The 20945-nt window shown below is 42.5% G+C and overlaps 1 protein-coding gene across 5 annotated transcripts in view; it reads right to left on the bottom strand.

Annotated features, from left to right (window-relative positions):
• Positions 1–5476: 5476 nt before the first annotated feature.
• LEF1 (lymphoid enhancer binding factor 1) overlaps positions 5477–20945 on the bottom strand; it is a 70653-nt gene continuing 55184 nt past the window's right edge. For 3 of the 5 annotated variants that reach the window (XM_086746258.1, XM_086746259.1, XM_086746261.1), the window contains 2 exons: positions 18914–18962; positions 5477–6600 (listed from right to left, as the gene is read on the bottom strand). In XM_086746258.1, the coding sequence (XP_086602384.1) occupies positions 6521–6600; positions 18914–18962 (129 nt within the window). In that variant the 3' untranslated portion in view covers positions 5477–6520. Of the gene's footprint in view, positions 6601–18227; positions 18269–18913; positions 18963–20945 lie in introns of all 5 variants that reach the window. The other 2 variants (XM_086746260.1, XM_086746262.1) reach the window with 1 other exon arrangement.

Below are 20945 nucleotides of genomic sequence, written 5' to 3'. Positions count from 1 at the left end.
CGTGGACTGAATGAAGATACAGTATAGGTGTTAGACTTGTGCTAGATTTAAGTCTGTCTTTTTATGTTCATAGGAAATCCAGCATCAGGTCATTGGAAAGAGGAGATGACTTCCCAGCAGGTGAGAGCACTTAGCAGTGCTGTTCCATCAGCAGGGAAGCTCCAGCTGCCCATGAGGACAGGGGAGGAGCAGAGGGGTCAGTCAAACACAAGAGAGAAGTAGGAGGATGGAGAAACCCTAGAGCAGGAGTGAAATTGAATGGACCAGAGGAAGAAGAGAATAAACTGCTTGGATAATGAAATTGCTTGCTATACTGTTTCAGTAAGTAATTTCCGTAAATTCACACTTTAAAAACAAACAAACAAACAAAAACCAAACAAACAAACAAACCAAACCAAAAAAAAAAAAACGATGGGGAATAACTGCTTTAGAATACCAGCATAGGCAGAAGTAGACTGCTCAGTGGTTAACTGAGTGCTGTGAGTGGTTTTATTTCTGAGTCATGCAGTTATACCAGTGCCACACAAAGGGAAACTTTTAGACCATACGTCAAAGTCTTCCTTATACAATCTGAATTTTCAAACTGTGACTAGAACTCCTCATTATTAAATTTATTGAGGGACCTTGGAATAATGTGTTTTGATTGTGAATTCTTTCAGAATGTACTAAAAAGTTGAGTAGACTTTGAGCTAGCAGGTTTTTACAGGAAAAAAGCAGTGGCCATTCTGGATTCCTCAGGCATGGTTTGTTTGCAAATATGATTACTGCCTATCTAATTTAGGATTGAGTGGAGAGGAAGAAGTTGTTGCTGATGATGTTAGTCATGACAAAACAAAACAGGTTTCACAGGAGAAGAGTAAGAAGGAAACATTTCAGAGTATCAAAAGCAGCAACTAGATTTTAAGAATCTCGTCTACGTCAGGCTTTGAATCTTCATGTCAGTCAAGGGGTGCAGCCACTGCCATGTTCTGGTGTGTACTCTCTCTCTTTTATTACCCAGCAGTTCACTTTCACAGGCAGGTGCTGAGAAAACCAAACTCTTATACAGCATTTTGCTGTGTCAAGATCTGAGTCCTTGTTTCTGTGGCTTGTTCTGTTTTGAAAGAAGACGCAGAGATGGTCGTACCTCAGTGCAATCAATATCCTGCAGGATTTCTTAGCCAGTTTTCTTAGCTCTAGGTAACTAGTCCAACAAGTTGCCTCTCCAGGTAAGTGTATTGACCATCGTGAAGTTGTGGAGTATGTTGTTTAGTTACCTTTTCTCAGGACAGTGAACAGGACAGACCAGGTCTTGGGTGAGTTGCTCTTCTGATATGAGGCAGATGAAAAGTTTTCTTCTAGCTCTGCTGGTTCATGTTGGTTTTCCGTAGCTGTGGAGAATGAACAAACCTGTCACCTCCTTGTATATGTTGGGTTTCTGGGAGATGGGATGGCTGAGTTTATCAAAGTGTGTTTTAGGTTTTCTTCCTGTGAATGATTTTCTTAGTCTCCCATACCAGGTAAGCAGTGACTATTATCTCAGCCAAGCAGATGCTGCTTCTGTGGCTCAGTGAAGTTATGGTTGTTGCAGGAGGAGCGTGCCAGCCAGAGAGAATCATAGAGTCTTTTAAGGTTTGAAAAGACCTCCAAGATCATCAAGTCCAACTGTCAACCTAATACCACCACACCTGATGGACCATGTCCTGAAGTACCACGTCTACATGTTCTTTGAACACTTCCAGGGATAGTTACTCCACCACTTCCTTGGGCAGCCTGTTCCAGTGCCTGATCACTCTTTCAGTAAAGAAGTGTTTCCCAATATCCAACCTAAACCTTCCCTGCTGCAACTTGAGGCCATATCTTCTTGTCCTATTTGGGAGAAAAGACCAACACCCGTTTCCCTACAACCTCCTTTCAGGTAGTTGTAGAGAGCAATGAGGTCTCCCCTCAGCCTCGTCTTCTCTAGACTAAACAATCCCAGTTCCCTCAGCTGCTCCTCCTAAGACTTTTTCTCCAGACTCCAGAAGATGTTGTCTAAAGCCCATGGCCTGAAGGTATGACTCTTTACCTGGATGGGGAGCCAAATTTTAGTCCTTGCTTTGACCTGTTTGAAAGCTGGTGGTTAAGAGGTTAATTCCCCATATTTCTGGCAGATGTTTCCCTTTTCCTGGGGAGGCAGATGCTTGTTTGCTTGCTTGCATTCTGAAATTGACCTTTCTGTCTGTGAGGAGACTCACAGGGTATATTTGTACATTAATCCAGAGTTTCTCTTCCTTGCCTGTCGTGTGGAAAAATTAATGTGTTTGGGCACACTTTCTAGGTTTTTGGCTTCATCTTGGAACGTCTGTGTTTACAGCAGGCCATTTTCCTGTTACAGTGGCTCTCCTTTTGGCTAACTTCCTGCTTAGCCCAGTAGTTTTGTCGCTGACCCGACTTAGGAGAAATGTGTTTGTAGCTGACAGGCTTCTGGCTATTGGTGGAGTCACTTCTTTCCCCCATAAAGTTCTAATTTATATTAGGTTTCTCTGCTGGAGGAGAGGCTTCCCGGCATGTTAGCCCCTTTATGAATGCGAGGGAACAAACTGCAATTGTGTTTTTAGAGCATTTCTTAATCTCTGCAGTGTCCTTCATTTTCTGCCTGTCTTGCTTTCACCTAATTAGCCACCATGTAGATCAGAGCAGGAGGCCATCAGGAAACAGGGAGTGGTCGTTTTGAAGCCTTGTGCACTGCTGTGGTTTCAAAGGAGTGCAGATGACTGACACTCTGGATTCTGCTGTCCTACAGCATGGAGCAAGGATTGGGTCCTTCAGGTCCCACGTTTGCTGCAAATTGACCTCACGATCAAGCTATCACTTGTACAGCTAACTTACTGCCTTTTCTGTTGGCTAATCCAAAGTGGAAACTACAACAGAAGATAATTCTCTAGAGCTGGTGAGTCCATGTACGCACAACTAGTGAATCTGTCATCGCTTGCTGTGTGAGAAGCCAAAGTTAGCCTGGAGCATTGTTCTTTTATGTAACAGAGGGGAAGTGGCTCTGATCCAGGTGATCCAACCTGAGGAGCCAGACCATCCTGTGATGTTGGCCTGACTAGCTGTAAATAATCCCGCCTCAACTGCCCTGTTCTGTGGCTTTGCCCTTTGCTGTTTCGTGGGTGAGGGGAGGGGGAAGGACACGTATTTTCTAGCTACTGGGGTATCTCCTGTCTTGATGAACGGGACTGAACGGACCCTGTACTATGATCTGAGCAGAAGTGGTTTTGGTGCATGCATGAAATTAAGTATGGAGGGAGAGAGTGGGTTTATGAATGCGTGTACAGAAGCATCTGGATAATTAACTCAGCCATTAGGTAGGAGCCTTAAAGACATTTTCTGTGGAAATACAGGGCAGTAATCTCCTCAGACACCTGGGAGAGACATGGTTAGGTGCTGACTTCTGCCTTACTTGCACATCACAAATTTAGGTGCTGTTTTTGAGTCTCACCTGGAATAATTTATTCAATATCACCAGTATTTAAACCTAGGGCTTAGTAACACCGTCATCGCTAGGCCATTTTTACTAGCTCCACTGACAAGCTGGTGCAGTACAGTGAGGGCTCAGGTCACTTTGCTCTTTCAGTCCCACAGGAAAATGTGACGATCAGCAGTTGGGGCCAGGAGTGGACACTGACCCCAGTCACAGAGGGTATTTCAGGATAGCACAGTTACTTCATTTCAGGTGCTCTTATGGGAGCATCCTAAGCCTTGCATATTAGTTAACCTTTCCCATAGCTGCTCTATGTGAAAGGTCTTTGATCTATGAATGAGCCCAACACATGGTGCTTGCTCATTTTATGTTAACAGCAGAGATGTTATTTTTAGCTCCCGAGTTCTTTTTCTCCTTCACTGTAAGAGCTGAAAGACCTTCTGTCCTTAAGACAGGTGACTGTTCGCTACATGGTATATTAGGGAAAATGTGTTACATAAGGCTAACACCTTTATAGGCAACAACTGTTTTGCAAAATGGGTAAGTGGTTTTTTAAAGAGCCATTTAAAAAAATCTAAATAAAGTAGTCATGCTTTAAAAAAAAATTTAAAAGAACTGTTATATTTGGAACATGTAATTTACAGAACTCACTACAGTAATCCTCGATTTAGAACAATTACTGCACTGAAGTACTTGCTTTTTTCCCTTTAAAAACAAAACCAAACCAAAAACCAGACAGGTTTCCAGCAAAGGCTGAGATAATTGACTGAAATGGAAATGTAGCCAAGTCTTGCAAAACTCCACTATACAGCTCCTGTTTTCTTCAGAGGTCTTTTCTCCTGCCATCTGAGAGCATTCCTTTCCCTGGTCACTTATCTTGTTTGTTGTTTTTTTTTTTTTTCAACATAATCACTAGTTGCTAGAAATAAATATTGCAAGAACTAATATGCTGGTTACATTCTTACAATTGGGTTTGTGTGCAGTGCCTGCTGGTTTAAGAGGAAGCTGTTTTATAACACTTTTAGTTATGAAATTTCTTATGCAATGGAGTTTAAGGGTGAGTTACAAACAATCTAATCACAAAGCTTCCTTGGGCAGTAACTCACCTATGTCACTTCCTGTAGCTCAAGCTTGACTCAGTCCAGTCTCACACCAAACAAGATTCAGGAGCTAGAATACAAGGTATGCTGATCCAATGTACAGTTCATAGTATTTCTTTTGCAGTGGTGCTCACAAACCATTGGAGTAGCTGATCTATGGCTACAGTGGGTTTTTTCCTTTTGAAGTCCTTCAGTAGAAGTCAGGCAGCTGTGTGTGGAAGCCCTGGAATAGCAGTCCCTAAACAAAAGGGGAAAGGTATCAGAGAAGTTGCTGGTAGTGCTTGGGGCTTGAAAGACTCAAACGCCTGTATTTTCAGTTTTGAGGCATGCAGAGGAGCTCCTTGCTACTGCAGGAATGTCTCATGGGCACCACTGGCAGTAGGCAGGCCACGCAGACTCTCTGGATCCAACAACATGAAACTGGGCCCTCTGCAGCTGATTCTGCATCTCCAGTCACTGCGGGATAATTTATACAGCTGTAAGAAATTTAACTATAGTCTCCTACCCCTTGTGTGGGCATGGACTGCATCCAGAAAGAAGGGAATCCATATTCCTGATCATCAGCTTAACCACTGCTGTGTTCACAAAGATTTTAGTAGGAAAATGAAGATAGAGGGAGGGATCACAGACCCTGGTACTTCCACTTGGGCCGTATCTAACTGGGAATACGGGAGCACTGAGCCTGCCCATTCCTTACTCCTGGTATGAAAACAGAGACTTCTGCTCTCTTTAGGAAGGAAAAGAAAGTAATCTTCCAAAATGACTTTACTTCAGGTGACCAAACAGACACGTTGTGTTTTCTACAAGGGAAGACTGAGCCAAAAGCCTTAGAAGTGACTGTGCCTTCCCAGGCTTGCTTCTACCTTTGAGGGATTTTACTCCATCAAGTGTGAGCCTTTCTTTCTCATCTTTTTTAAGCCAGACAATTGACTTTAGTTTTATTACAAAGCTTTTATTAAAAAACAAATGCTCAGCACATTAACTCAAACTGGAATGACAAAAAAAAAAAAATCGGTTGACAGTATTTTTGGCAAAGGCTGTGCCTTACTATTTTAAAAAATGGGTACATCAATGCTCATTTCAACAACTGGCATAAAATCCCACTAACAGGCTAACAAAAACAGATACAAATACAGAACAATTGAAGTAATAATTCAAGTGCTGGGCTTTTTACAAGGAGAAGGGGAATGGGTGAGAAGGAGAACTCACTGCAGTCAGATTTGCTGGATGTATTGCTTATGTTTACAGATTAGATGATTCAAGACTGACGTGTCTACTGACCAGCTGACTGTTGTTACATTTATTTAGTTCTATAGGACACTGTATTATATAGAATGAGAGGCCACTATTTGTTACAAATAGTTTAACAAAAAAAAGCCACCTTTTTTCCATACAGGTTTTTCCTCTGGCAGAAAAAAAAAAAAGAAAAACCCCTTTTATTTAAAAAAGTATTTCAGAATTCTGACACTTGTTTAAAAGCTCATACCTAGTAAAATATACACCAAAGAAATTAGAAACTAAAAGTTAAAATATAAAAGCATTCAAGTTTCTTAAAAAAGCTAAAACCAAAATTGATCCTGTCGCACCATTAAATAAAAAGAAGGTTGAGTGTGTCATCCTGGTCCAGGCAAATTCCGTTCCTCGATGTGCTGTATGGGGCAGCTGTGGTCTGCGTTATCCTGTTGGCTGAAGCAGGCAGAGAAAGCCACGCTACTTTGTTTGCTGGTTTGATATGGACACAGATGAGACAGGGGCTTAAGAGTGCAAGGCAGAGGTGGAGTGAAGACAAAAGCTGCTCTGCTGACCCAGGAGCTCATTTGCTCTATTTATATCGGGGCTGGACCTCATGATAGTGAAGGATTTTGGCAGTGATTGTCTTTATGGTTCAGTGTCTCTAGCAGTGACATCAGGGTGAATGACATCCTAGACAGACTCCTTGGGGGTGGTCTGCATGGATGAAGGACACACCTAGGGTTTAACAAGCTTCCATCTCCAGAAGGGGTCCTGGTGTCGCCGCCTTTGCTTTGCAAGTTGAGAAAGCATTTCTTTTCCCACCTACAGAGAGGGGGGAGAGAGAGAGAGCATGATAAAGACAATTTGACACTTTTTTTTTTTTAAATCCTTCAAAAGCCGGTTATGGGTCACTGTAACTCTATGACACAACTGGATTAGTGGAATGCGTTCTTTGCGATGTCAAAGTTAAGTGCAGAGTATTGCTATTTGCTCTTGCTTGAAGTTTGCAAGAATATGGAGAGTACTTCGGATTTTAAATAGATGTCCACACCAACTAGAAAGGTGAGGGGTTTTTAAAGCTATTTAGACATTATACATACTACAGAAGCAATTCCCTTTTGTAGTGGATTTCATTTATCTAAAACATTTGACCCAGATACCTGTTATAAAACTAAACATCCTCAGGCTTTGGTGCTACAGTGATTGAGGTCAATTAAACCTCTACTTCAGAGCCTGAAGCTCTGCTCCCTGCAGAAATGATGAAATGCTGTCTTCTGTAAGCAGCTGTGTAGAGGAATGTGGTGGGTGAGGTTTGTGTGAACACTGACTCTACCATGCATCCACACGACTGAGGAGGATTCGTTCTGCTCTTCAGTGAAGTAGGGTACGTCTTCCAGTTGCATAAAAGCCACAGGCCTCTTACCTAGCAGTAAAATTCACTAGGATCTTGGAAGGAGAAGGATTTATGTTCTTATATCATGTCAAAAGGACAACAGTGCAAGCCTTAGGTATTGCTCATCCAGAGAGGAAAAGTTCTTCATCATTAGGTTACATCATCTGACTTACGCAATTGCTAACTCAACCATCACCCCTGCCCTTCTGACCCAGACAACTGGGTTACAACAGGGACTCCACCCAAAGACTGTCTAATGAGTCAGGCGTTTTTTCCACAGACACACATGCTGTCCAGTAATGGCCTCAGGATTATTGGTAACTCAAAAAAATCAAACCTCTAGGCCTCCAGGTACTGCTCAGCTGCCAGACAAGTAGTGAGTGAGTTCAATGAGCAAAGTGTTTGAGAATGACCAAAATTAGCACAAGAATGCAGTTTGGAGAAGGGGAGTGAATTTTCACCAGAAGAAACACAAAATGCTTAATCACACTGCCAGCACCTCGAATCACACAAGACAAGACAGAACAAGTTTATAAAGAAATGCTTTAAACCACAAGTCAAACTTCTGTTAAGATTAATCATAACAGATGATAGACTGCTTGAGCCTGGAAGAGCCACAAGCAGATTTAATCAGCAAATATTACAGCAGCAGTATTTAGACCAGAGCCATTTATAACTTAGCACCCACCTCCCATCTGCTGCAGCTTCCATGTTAGCCTTTACAATGCAAAGCATTTTGCCCATACTGGTCGAGTACGGCTCTGGAATAAGAAGCTGCACAGGCTAACGTACTCCAAGGTAGAATGCTTTCGAAACTGATTTTGGACCCTTTGATTTTAGCCAGCGCACAGAGTCCCCAAAATCTTACTAAACAAGGTGACTCCTCATAAGAGGCCACCCACATGACCATTGTTTTAGTGGAAAGGAAAGTTGAGGACACTGTAGTTCAACTGCAGACTAAGTAAGGTAGAAGGAACAAGCACAAATTTATATCGAACTGTCCTGTATAGCTTTAATTTGAAGGACACGCTCCCCTCCCCAAATCCCACCATCCCTGTTACATAATGAATAATTTTCACCTGCTGCTGGTAGCCACAAAAGGACAGTTAAAGCCACTGCGGCCTCTTAAACAGCACAGCTGAAAGTCCACTGGCAAACCAGTGGTTTCAACAGAGGTGGTCTGTATTGACTAATTCAGTTCCTATTTCCTCATAAAACCAGCCCAAGTCCCAACTAAAAAAAGCCTTCTGAGCTTCCTGTCTCTCCCTCTTTTTTTTTTTTTTTTTTTTTTTTTTAATAAAGTAGCGCAGTGCTCCATAACACATGCGGATCAAAGAGCTGCGAAGGGCTCTACCTTTCCAAGGAGCACGAAAGAGGGGCCAAGCAAACAGCAGAGGAACACTGGGGAGAGCACCCTGCAGCTTTATATTTATTTTGTGCCTTTTCATCCCGGATTTTCAAAGGTTTGGTCCAGGTTGCTCTTTCTGGGAAGGTTTTCCTCTCAGTCTTACATGAAAACATTCAGCTTCCTGTTGAGGAATGGCCTTGAGGCGCCAGGCCAGTAGTTCACAGCAGTCTGATACAAGCGCTGTGATTCAGAGCTACTCCCCATTAGCAGCCAGGAATGTCTACTTCACTGAAGGAAATGAAATGCTCTTCTGTTGAGATGGTTCCCTGCCTCCTCCCCCCTTCCCTTAGCAGCAAGCTGTCTTTGAAGTCAGGAGGTTAAAATAACGACTGCGGCCTTGCTCTGGCCCTCAGCTTTTTCAAACCTCAGCCATCGCCTCTTCCTCCATCCAAACGCAGCTTTCGCAGCGCCTGCCTCCTTTCCACGGCCCCTCTCGGCGCCCAGGAGACAGACTGCAGGGAGACTACTGTGATTCTGCAAGGGGACAGGCACAGTGAAGCCCCAAAATATTTGTATTTCTAAGCGAATACTGCAGTACAGCAAATTACACAGTAGCTATCCTGAAAACATCGCCTAGAACCCAGCCTTTCCCCAGCTGCACATTAAGGCTACATGCTGGAAATTGCTTCTACTGCTGATAAACCAAATAATACCTAAAAAATACGAATGATGATGGTGTTGCCTTACAGATATAAAACAGGTCAAATCAGGATTCTTTTCAAGAAACCACAGGCATGTGCTAAGGAGACTGAAGACTTCCCACATCTAAGGCTTCACTGGGGGGCTGTAGCTGAAGTCTCGCCAAGCAAGGCATGCCCTAGCAAAGCCCAATCCACAAGTGAAGTCGGCGCAATCAAAGACTGCAATTACAGCTCCCTGGCTGTGGTTAGGCTTCAAAGAAAGTGCTGCAAGTCACATTTTACATATGTGAAGTCTTGAGCCTGAGCCACAATAGGAGGCACTGTCTGTGCCATTTGCAGTGTACATCTGACTGCAGGAGGAAGGTGGGGGGAGGGAACCTCCTTGAGAAAGAAGCAGAAATAAAGTTCAATAATAATTCAGTGTAAAAAATAAAAGCCTTACTACTGAAGTTATAAAACTGTATTCCGGGTAATTTACAGTAAAACTAAAGCCTCCTAACAAGCCTGGGCTCAGTGGCTGAGGGCAGGAGCATCAGAGGGGGAGCAGCCATCCTCCCCATGCTTGGGAATGAGATGGATTGAAGGGTGGATCCTCAAGGGCCTTGTGCTCCTCCTCTGGGCTTTAACTCATCTTCATTCTTCTAGAACAAGGGAGACTATTATGCAGCTTCATCCAGGTCATGCTAATCGGAAGAGGTTATGGAAGGAAGTCAGGAGTGTCTGGGTCAGTAGAGGAATAAGCACAGAGTGAAAGAGGCAGCTAACTCTTCACAGAAAGCAAGAGAAAGTAAAAATTTTAAACTAGGTGCTTTTTTTTTTCTACACCTTTCCCTGCCATAGGTTGTTCTCATACAGTTGTGAGAAGAGACAACACTACATATAATGGTAGTTATATGTATTTAAAAAAAAAAAAAAAGTCAGTCTCCAACCCTGGCTTTTAATCCAGTACTTCAAACAACATAGCAAACTCAGGGACCCGGCAGCTGAAACTGTCATTTTTCTTTTGAAGTCCAAAACGAACATGTTCCACTTACTGCCAAGGTCTACCCAATACTCCAGAAACTTGGGTATGCAAAACCAGGTCCTTATTTACCAGAAAGGTTCATGCTGTTTGTGAAGCCCCTTTGTATTTTTTTTAGCAGCAGAGCTGGAGAGAGTTTCAGGCGCAAGCAGATAAATGCCAGTGCTGCAGTCTACTCCTCTTCCTGCCCAGCTGTGCCATGGTTTGTGGGGTTAGCCTAAACCCGATCCTTGAAATGTTCTGGGCAAACAAAAACAAACACTCCACAACCTTTGTTGTTTCTAAACAACAACAACAAAAAAAATAAACAAAAAAAACCCCACCTCCCAACAAAACCCCAGTCATTTTAGTAATCCGATTTGCTTCAGGGTCCCACAAGCTGTTACAGCACATGGATGGAGACACCTACGGGAGAGAGGAAAAAGCCCCCTCTGCAAGAGCTGGATACCAGCAGGCAGCAGAGGAAACCTCTTAAGCTGCCTTTGTTGCCAAAGAAATTACATAAAGTTGTACCCTAAAACTGTAACAGATACTGCCATGTTGAAGCTGTGTCAGTAGTAAGGTTTTGTTTGTTTGTTTGTTTTTGTTTTTCCCTCTTGCTACTGTTAGCCTCAGCCCGTTGCTGCAAACTCTGAATGGAGACTTCAGTAACAAATTCCCCACTAGTGTTTTACATGCCCTGAAGTAACTAGCCCTAAAAATGCCTCTCCATTGATTACAGGTGAAGTCTGAAGTCCTAACTTCTGTCCTCTTTGTTTGGCCTAAGGTAGATGCATTAAGTGAACACCAGGAACGCACCTCTGTCTCTGTGACTCCGAAACCTCTTCCAGAGCAGGTTAGTGTCAGCACAGGAAACGCCCAGGTATTTTAGGGCTCTTGCTTTGTGCAGCTGAAGTCAGTGATGCCAAAACAGGTGTGGCTCTTATCAAAGGCCCCCAGTGTAGGCAGCATGAAACTAGAAACTCTATCACTGAGCTGCAATCTTTGAAATGATCCCACTGGAAGACCCAGGACATGTTTTTTCTGTTGGGAGTGGGAGGGGAAAGAGGTTCCATGTTTATAATAAAGAACAGATTACCTCTAGACAGCTATCTCTAGCAGCTTTTTCAAGAGGACCAATATACTAAAAGTGATCTGCAAGGGAGGAAGAAATAAGCTTGCCCCCTTTTTGTATTTCTATGGCATATAATAAATATTCAGAAGACTTTTTAAAGTTATTTATTTTATAGACTGAGAGCTGTGAAGAAAGATGCATCAGTTCTAGGGGTACTGAAATTGCTACCTCAGTTTTTACCTGCTGTAACAGAAAAGGCACGAGGTACAGGTAAAGTAGTATGTGAAAATTATTTCTAAATAAATAAATAACATAGGTGAAGTTTCCTTTGTAGATCATCTTTTCTGCCACAATTAAACACAGGTTAGAATTTACACTGTACTTTGAAAGACAATCTTAACATTTAAATCTTCTAATATATGGAATAATTTAAATAGTTGCTTTCATGCAACCAAAGGTAAGTCAGATGTAACTTGAATATCTTCTTGAGCTTCATCAGCTCTTCTACACGCAGACATCTACAGAGCAACACTACCAGTGTGAGACAGCAGCACACGGAAACCACTACAGAATTCAGACAAATCAACCTCACTTCGATGCAATTAAGTCATCTCAGCGGAAAATCTCTACTGGTCAAAAATACACAAGCCTCCTGTTGTGTATCTCAAAAGTCACAAATATGGGAAGAAACCCAACTATTCATCAAAATATAGTCTCACCTAGTGTCAAGGCAAATGCATACACCATAAATCTAACCATATGTAGTTATTTTGGCAACAGCTTGTGCAATTTCAGGTATCCCCTGAGACGAAGGACAGAAGGGGTCTGAAAACTGAGCCCTTAACATCAGTGAGGAAACATGCATCTTACTTTTGCAAGAAGGAAGCAACTTCAGAAATTATGTCTCTCTGCTCAGCGAAGCCTCCTTAGTTGTCTTACCCCCTGATCCTGCCCTACCGACGCCTGTGGCAAGAACACTCATTCACAGAGGTGGTCGTTGGTACCATTGCCCTAAGCTGCAGCTAACCCTGCTCACACACTACACCCCGGTGCCAATGACGCCTTCACTGCACAAATGCATCTGACATTTGCTCCTGTCAGTGGAATCAACAGCAGAGAGATGGTGTCCTGAAAGGTCGGACTGAAACCCACGCTGTCTAACTGACGGCCAGTCTCACGGCAAGCCAGCGGTACTTCAGCTGGCCCTGCTGTGAGCTTCCTTCCTTGTACGGCTTTCCAATCTGCACACTTTCAAAACTGTTTATATAGTACAGCCTTAACAAAAGAGTAAAGGATCAGAGATTTAAAAGATAATTTGCATAAAAAGGTCTTAAAGTAGAATATTAAGGAACTGATTGGTATGAGAAGGTTGGCTCTTATTAGCAGTGACTTTTGCAACATCAAATTTAGGCTTTTTGGTTTGGTTATGTTGGTTTGGTTGGTTTTGTCTGCAGGACGGCTGGTTTTGCATTCATGTCTATCAAAAGACTGCTTCAATCAAGTCATAATCTCTAAAAGTCAGAGGCAGACAGAGACAAAACTCAGTGCTAGAGTTTGCTAAGCTTTCACAGAATCACATTTGAATACAATTCTGTTAAAATTAGAGGACAGATTTCACCCAAACTTACGCTCCAGAAACAAATGGGAAAGACTTTGACAATATCATAACAATTTGCTTTCTGGCTGTTCAGGAATACAGGATCAATTTCTCATTTTGAAATTTTTCATGTAAATACACTGAAAAATTAAAATGCAATACAGACCTGAGATGAACACTAAAATGCTGATGTTTCTTCCAACTGGGAATGAAACCACATTTCAAAATCTTACATTTTCTTTATGAAACAGTTTGTTTCTACAGAGTTTTTCTCATGACCTTTGAATTCTCAATCTGGTGGCGAGTTTACTAAATCCACTAAAATACACCGTTTTCAACCAGAGAAGAATTGTGCACCGGCCATCAACTCCCTGTCCCCACCCTATCCCACAGGAAGAGTTAGAACAATAGTCATCCCACTGTTCCTTCATCCTAGCCCAAGCCGCCTACTGCTAACAGCTCAGAAGTTAAATTGTGGCGTTTTTTTTAATTACCTGTAAACGTGGCTGAGTTCAAACTCAGTTAGGCATCTCTAACTTCACAGCAGGATCTGCAACTCAAGCATCTCTGACAAAATAAACAGGCTCTAGACATTCACCTGCTGAATTATCTGCTTTTGCTGACACTGTCAGTTTAAAAGACAAAAGGCTGAAGGTCAGCTTCATAGCTGACCATGCTACACCCTTTGACTGCAAAAAACTGTTTTGTAAATACGTTAAAAAATTTCTTTCTCTAACCCTCGTATCTATGCCGATTGTCTAGTTGAAGGTGTTCTGCTCTTTTTTTTTATTTAGAAAACCTATGCTTGGCTCCTACCCTGACTTACCCTTATCCCTCCCATAGTCTCCGATCACACCCAAAATAGCTTTTATACCCTTTCCTTCCTTCCTTCCTTCCCTCCTGCACTTCACAAGGCTCCTCCGCCAGGCTGGGAAAGGAAAACCGGGAATTTGCTCTGCTCTGCCGCATCGCTCCCAGCAGGTGTCAGTACCCCTCTCCACCTGCCCCCTACACAGGAGGCGCCTTTTCTTCAGGTTTGTGCTTTTGACGTTTTTCTTGATGTCAGAGAGCCTGAAAGAGAGGAGGTTTTCTATTTTTCACCCCGGCAAGATCAATGTCAGGTCAGAATTAAGTTGCGGGAGGAGATCTGTGCAACGGCTATACCGCTTGTCTTTGGAAATTTTTATGCCTATCTGAAAAAGGCTGAAAAGTTAACCCACGTATTCAATAACAGAAATGTTTAAATCCAGGAAATTCTCTTGTGTTCGTTCTGCCCCTCTGGCCTGTGCTGACGGCCACACTGTTCATTGGCAAAACAGGGAACGGGGAAACACGAGTCACACATTTTTAAAGCAAATCAGGACATGTCTGTGCATCACCATCACCACACCAGTTCTCACACTAATTTCCGTGCCAGTCCTTCAGGCTCTGTTTAAAGCTTCCGAGCAGTCAAGGGGTATGGAAAGGGGTAGAGAGTTTGATTCACTTTCAACTACTCCAGCAGCAATTTCAGGGGCACCAGACAAGCCAGGTTAGGAAACACAGGCCTCAGAAAGCAAGGTACCACATCCTCTTTGCATCTGCTTTCTAGGATGCTGGCCAGAAACCCATGGTCAACCATGACCACAGTCATCAGACAGTTCTTTTCCACAGCATTCTGCCTGTAGATAGGTCCACTTTGTAGTCTGCTTTCACGTCATCACTCCACTTTATTTCTAAAAGTAATAATACAGTGAGAAATTGTTTGTTTACAGGACTATAAAAAAGTCACTTCTGCACCAAAATTTGGCTCTGATTTCCACGTAGGAAGTTTGAAACATTATAGATAATTCACTGTTTAAACTTAAACAGTCTTAATCTGATCCTTTTAAGTGCTTCTGATTGTAAATCAGTATTAGTCAAGTTTTCTCATTTTTGAAAGCTTTGCTAATCTAAATGCTAATTGTAATGGATTTTTGCAAGCCACAAATATACTTCTCACAGGTTTCCAAACGTCTATTAAGCTTCTCTATCACTTTTTTTATCCCTTGAAGATATGCCAAAACACAATGTTAAATGATGTAGCTTGTGAGGACTTCCCAACTACATCCTTCTGTATGTCAAATGTTGTGCCTTTTACAATTACCGTATGTAGCAAGTCAGAAGACGTTAACTATTTTCACATTGCAGAACAATCAGGAGGACTTTTTGTTAGTAGCTATTTCCTTGGTGATTTACAAATACTCATGACATGCTAAAAATCAGCTTTAGTCCCTTCCAGAAGTCATATCAGATAGGAAATCAGGAATCTCCACTTCTGACACAGAATTGTTCCCATTTACAAGGGAGACTGTGCTTAAAGTAACAAGAAAACACCCACCTTTCTGAAAGGTGCTCAACAGACAATCTTGACATTGTCCATAATCTTTACTTTCCTCATTTCCCTTTCCCTCCTGGCCTCTCCCAAACTCATTTTTATCATTATCAGGTTTTACACCACTCTTGGTTGATTTCAAAAGGGGAGAGTAAATAAAAGTTATTTCAAGCTTTGTGTTGGGCCATGTCAACTGCAAACAAAATCCTGCTTGGGAGCAGTTCTACAGCTCTTCAGGAATGGCCACACACTTTGCAGTATCCCAGACTAATTTAGCAAATACTGGAGCACCAGGTCACAGTATTCCTTAGGCATTCTGACATTAAGATGTTTTACAAATTGGCTGGTCAGCAGGCTGGAGGAGATAGCAGAACTCAGCTAAATCCTACGCACTGAAGCCATAAGAAGCCCTGCTGCTGTGTACAACCCCCGGAAGAGGAGCAACTTAACACTGCTACTTTGACTTCATCACTCAAATGATGTCCAAGCCAAAAAGCAGGTTAGAGGTCCACCTTAAAAATCAGTTATGTGCTGAAGTGTTCACGGACACAAAAACCCCCCGAAACTTTAACAGTATCTTAAATAATTTCTGTTTGCCTGTCTCTTCCGTTACTTTGCTCTGAACATCCCACCACACAACCCTCCCACTATTTCATCCTTCTCACTTACATCACTGTAATTACAGCCCTGGCTGATCTCCTTTGTGCTGATCTCGAGATTCTTTCTTTGGTCTTGCCACCTACTCATTTCTGATTCTTCTCAGATAACAGAACGCTTGTCTCCTTCCCAGACCTCCCACCCTCCTTCCCCCTCTTCCTTGCACCATCCGTATGAGTGAGAAAGCTAGTGTTTTCCTGTCTCCAAGAGCTCTTTGCGGCACTCATTGAAAGGCATTCCCAAACTTATTATCTCCATCCAGTAAAGACTACAACAGCTCTGCTGTGGGCCTGGTAAGATATTATGCTTGTGGGCAAAACATTCTTTGGATTAGGCTTGCAAAGGGCATGAGTCTTAACCTTCAGAAGTTTACTTTGAAGTCTGGCTGATTCAGGTTTCCTAAATCATTGCGTTTACTTACAGCTAGAGCACATTGCTGTGTCTCCAGTGGAGAGCATTCACTTGGTACACAACATTTTGTGAGGCTCCCTGCATGCACATACAGGGAGTCGACAGCACACTCCCCCTTCAGTGGAAGAATACTGTTCCCATACAGCAGGTTATAAATTGCATGGGGACAGAATGACAGGTATTACCAACAGTTTCCACACAGTTACAGAGCTTAAGGGGAAGGAAAGGAGGGGTGTAGAGGTAAAAGGCAAAGAGAGAAAACCCACATACTCAGAACATTCATCCTCTTCTATTTCAGCTCATCCTGTACTATGGAAAATGCAGAGTAACTCCAACAAAGGTAGTTCAGTGTAGGCAAGACAATCATCCTTACAGTGTAAGGTATCCAAGAAACCAAACATCCCTGCTTTTTAACTGTCATTTGAACCTTAGTTCTATGCCAATCCCAATTGAGCGCTCTGCATCAATTCAGATAAAATTATGTGTGTTTTGCTTACTGGCACTGTGTTAACATCAAAGGGAAAAATACTCACAACAATCATGGACCTGAGCAACAAAGTTGAAATATCAATTATAAAACTCAAGGTTAAAGCACTTGCCTTTTTTTTTTTCCCCAATAGGTATAATACTTATGGCAGTGACTGTAACTAATGATACTTTACAGCTACATTTGTTGTGTAGGCTACAGAACCCAAATACTGCAATCCACACCTAAAATCAGCGTGACTCAGGCATATTGCAAAGGGCAAGACTATCTGCCTGCCTGAAAAGCTTTTGCTTAGCAGGATCAAAAAAGAGCATGCATTTTGCCTTTTCACTTTACCTCAGCTTTAAAAAAAACCCTAAACCCAACCAAGTTTAGACTAACCAGCACAATGGCATAACCACAGAAGAGACCTGAATCATGCTGACTGACTGTCGGCTGACACACTGCACAGAGCAAACTTAACTTGGCTTTCTCTGGCTTAAAGTTCAAGCAGAGTGGAAAGCCAAGAGGAGGTCACTTTGCTGACCACTCTGAATGTCAGGGGGATCATGTGGCCAAACAAGTCAGAGGGAGTGGGCATAAAGAGCCCGCTTCTGTTATAGTCCATAGGTGAGTTTAGAAAGTGTTACATCTTGCATGGTTCCTGGAATTCTCGGCAATCTCCCAAGAGCGGTTTGTGTTAATTAGACAGCAAAGCCTATGTCAAATGAATGCCATTCCTACTAGAAATGTATCACACTGAGAGGAAGAGAAGGACCAGCCTTCCAACACAAACACTGAGCGATGAGGATCTCGCTGAGCACTCACGAGCAGCCTAGATGGTGTTACTGGCTGTGTGTAATCAGTAGTCATTCCACCTTCCGTGCAGATGATGTGATACGAAGAAAGAAAACACACGCTGGAAATAAAACCGAAAAACCCAACCCGTACCACACATGAAATACCACTGTACAGTTGAGGGAGAAATTCTTCATGTAACTGAAATACAGTCCCATTTTCTTAGCAGATGTTTTGTTAGTATACAGATGAATAAATTTTTAAAAGTATACTCTGCCAGACAGCACCTTGCAGATGTCAGCACATAAAATGTACTCTGAAGCCAGCGTCTCACCTGCTCTTATGAACTGTGACAGTCTGCTGGCTGGGAGGGTTTGCACTGCTTAATAAACCCATCCCTGTGTTTCACAGGCAGACTTGCAGCGAGTCAGTGAGGTATGGTCAATTTGAAAATATTAAGGTTAAGAAGTGAAATGGTGAACACCTGATAGATAGCCGGTATAAAAACCATCAGTAGTCAAAGTAACATTAGCTTTGGGATATGATACTTCTGCAATTTTTGCTAAATTCATATTATTGCATAAAATTTATAAGAAAGCTTATTTTACAATTCAGTTTTATCATCAGGAAAGCTTTAGAGATGTTCTTACCATGCTTCAGATGTAGGCAGCTGTCATTCTGGGGCCTGTACCTGTAGAAGATTGTTTTCCTTTAACAAATTTCTGTTACAGAGTTTTTTTGCACATTCCAAATAAGTTTGTTTGCTACAGCATTACATGGATTTTTTTTTTGTGTGTGGTTTTGGTTTTGTTGTTTTGGTTTTTTTTATGGTTCTTATACCAGCCATTTTTGTTGGGGAAAACAGGGTGTTTCTCTGCATCTATTTTACAGGCAAAGAGGAGACCTCACTGATGCTTTTAGCCAACCTATTAGGCAGCTGTTAGTGTACACAGAAATGTAGAATACAGCAACAAAAAACAAAAGGTCAGTGTAAAGTCTTCAGTGTCAAATAATCCCACAAAGTATTTGAGATATAGTTAAGTCTATGATACAACACTGATTGAGGAGAAAAGCAAAGGTAAAGCAGGACAGTGATTGCAGCAATGCAAAAGTTCAGCCAAAGATGTTGATGCTGTCAGGACTGCTGCACGGAAAGGTGTAAGGGAAATGAGACGTATTGTGTGCATTTTCACAAGCTGGCATTCAAAGTGAAGTATCTTAAAACATTCATCAGAAGCAAGTGTTAGAGAAAAGCATGTAAAAATTAAATAGCAGAAGCCCTGGTTTCTAAAATATACCTGAGGTGAGTGGTAAGTAAGAGTTGGTCATGGCCTACCTGATGCTGATTCCTGCAACTTTTCTCTCTTCCTCTTCTTTTTTTTCCCCTGAAAAATAGGCAATTTTACCGTTACAAGCACAGGACTTTTTTTGTTGCTCCCTCACCTCACAGCATAGAAACAAAAGCCATCTGGACACTCAGAAGGCAGTTAGGAAAAAAAAAACAATTGTTTTGGGGGCAGTTAAAGCCTTTCCTAACCCACTTCCAACCGTTTCAATGGTAACAAGGTTTGCTCGCAGCATCTGTGGAGAAATATGCACAAGAGCAATACACATTTTTATATCCACATGGAATTACAATTTCTGGCAGTTTTTCAACTAACACTGGCAGTTGCAAGCATCTGAAAGACTTCTCAAACTTAATAATCTGATGACACATATGTTGATACCATAATTCATGGCTCTTACGAGAACTCTTCACATATTCAGATACTTACACTGTCAAACACAGCAACAGCAGACAGGGTGTTGAAAGTACCGAGGACGACCATGACTTGTCCCCAGGGTGCAAAGCAGCCAACTAAAACTGTTCTGATAGCACTTGTACCTTAACAAAAGCCAAATCTCGTATGGCTGTGCCCGGAGAAAGCGCTGTGCAATAAGCAGAGTGCTGTGGAGCGGAGCACCCTTAACACGACCGAGGTGCAGGACAGAAATGGACATCAGGCAGCTGTCTTTCTTGGACACCACATTGGCACCAGCGTGCCGGTGCAGGCTCATCATGCCAACCCACACACTCAGCCTTCTCCCGCACCCCCATCTATGGAAAAGGCCAGAGTTCCCGGTTCGCAGAGTCTTTCAGGAAACAAAAGGTCAGCTTAGACTCACAATTTTAAACCTCAGTCATCTTGCATTGCCCTAATTACCACTTTGATATTCCTCCATATGACTTCTCTTTATTGTTCCATATTGTCAGTCAAAGCTTGTTTTTGTTTATTTAAAAAGAAAAAAAAAGGAGAGTCATATCCATTTATATTCTAAAGAAGCCTTCAAGCTGCCAGGACAGGCCAGGCTGTTACAGATGAGCTCTGGCAAGCCCTGGTGCAGTTGCTGTAAGCAGGACTGCAGCCTGCTGTCCATCCTTCTGCCCCCCAGCCAGAGGGCACCCCACTTGGCACAGCTGGCAGCCGTCGTGCATGTCCTAGTGTAGACTGTGCCACACACAGTGGCCACAAACTGGAAGGGCTGGGGTGGAAGGACATCTTTCCATCAGGTAGCTCTGCAAGGCGACAGGATGGATAGCAGGTGATGTGAGAAACCACCTCAAACCACTGCAGTACTCACTGACAGACAGCAAGCCAGGGCTCCAAATACAGGCTACAGTGAAGCTATGGCAGATGGATTTGAGCAGTCTCCAGTTTGCTCTGACAGTCTGGGCCTGCCTGACTCTTAAGCTCCTGTAATTTATCCTGAGGCTGGCAAGAGGGCTGGGCAATGCCTTGTGAGTGAGCTCCCAAAGTTCGGACCAAGACTAGAAAATGTAAAGCAGATTTCAAGGACTCTGGGAAACTCACAGTGATACGCTTCATCACTTAGGTACCAAGGAAATACTTCTTTACAGAGGGAAGTGCACTAGTGCAGATGTTAACATGGAAAAATCATAGGAGGAAAATCATGTCTTATTCTCTATGGCAGGCTGACTTCAAGTGCTAAAACATACTGGAAGCTGATCTGAGATCCATCTATGAGATAACAGAAGCAAAGAAACAGAAGCAAAAGGCTAGGCTGAAAACTACTTGTCAGCATTTCCAAATGAGGTAGTTTCTGACAACTCCAGCACACACAGATGCCACCCCGTTATGAAAACACTGCTTCTCGTGACTATCACACAACTTTGCAGGACTACTTTGGGTGCCAGTAATAAAAAGCACACAGATGCTGTCAACAGTTGAATAGCAATGCTTAATATTTTTTCCTCAAATTTCTGAAATCCTGAATAACCAGGCTTCTTAAAATAGAAGAATTAAAACCAAGTAGTACATATTTTAAACTGTACTGTTTTGTGAAATTCAGCCATGTGAAACCGAAGA

Source organism: Chlamydotis macqueenii, chromosome 4 (assembly GCF_036417535.1).
Source record: "Chlamydotis macqueenii isolate bChlMac1 chromosome 4, bChlMac1.mat, whole genome shotgun sequence".
Taxonomy (NCBI): domain Eukaryota; kingdom Metazoa; phylum Chordata; class Aves; order Otidiformes; family Otididae; genus Chlamydotis; species Chlamydotis macqueenii.
This window is presented reverse-complemented; position numbering and strand designations above follow the sequence as displayed.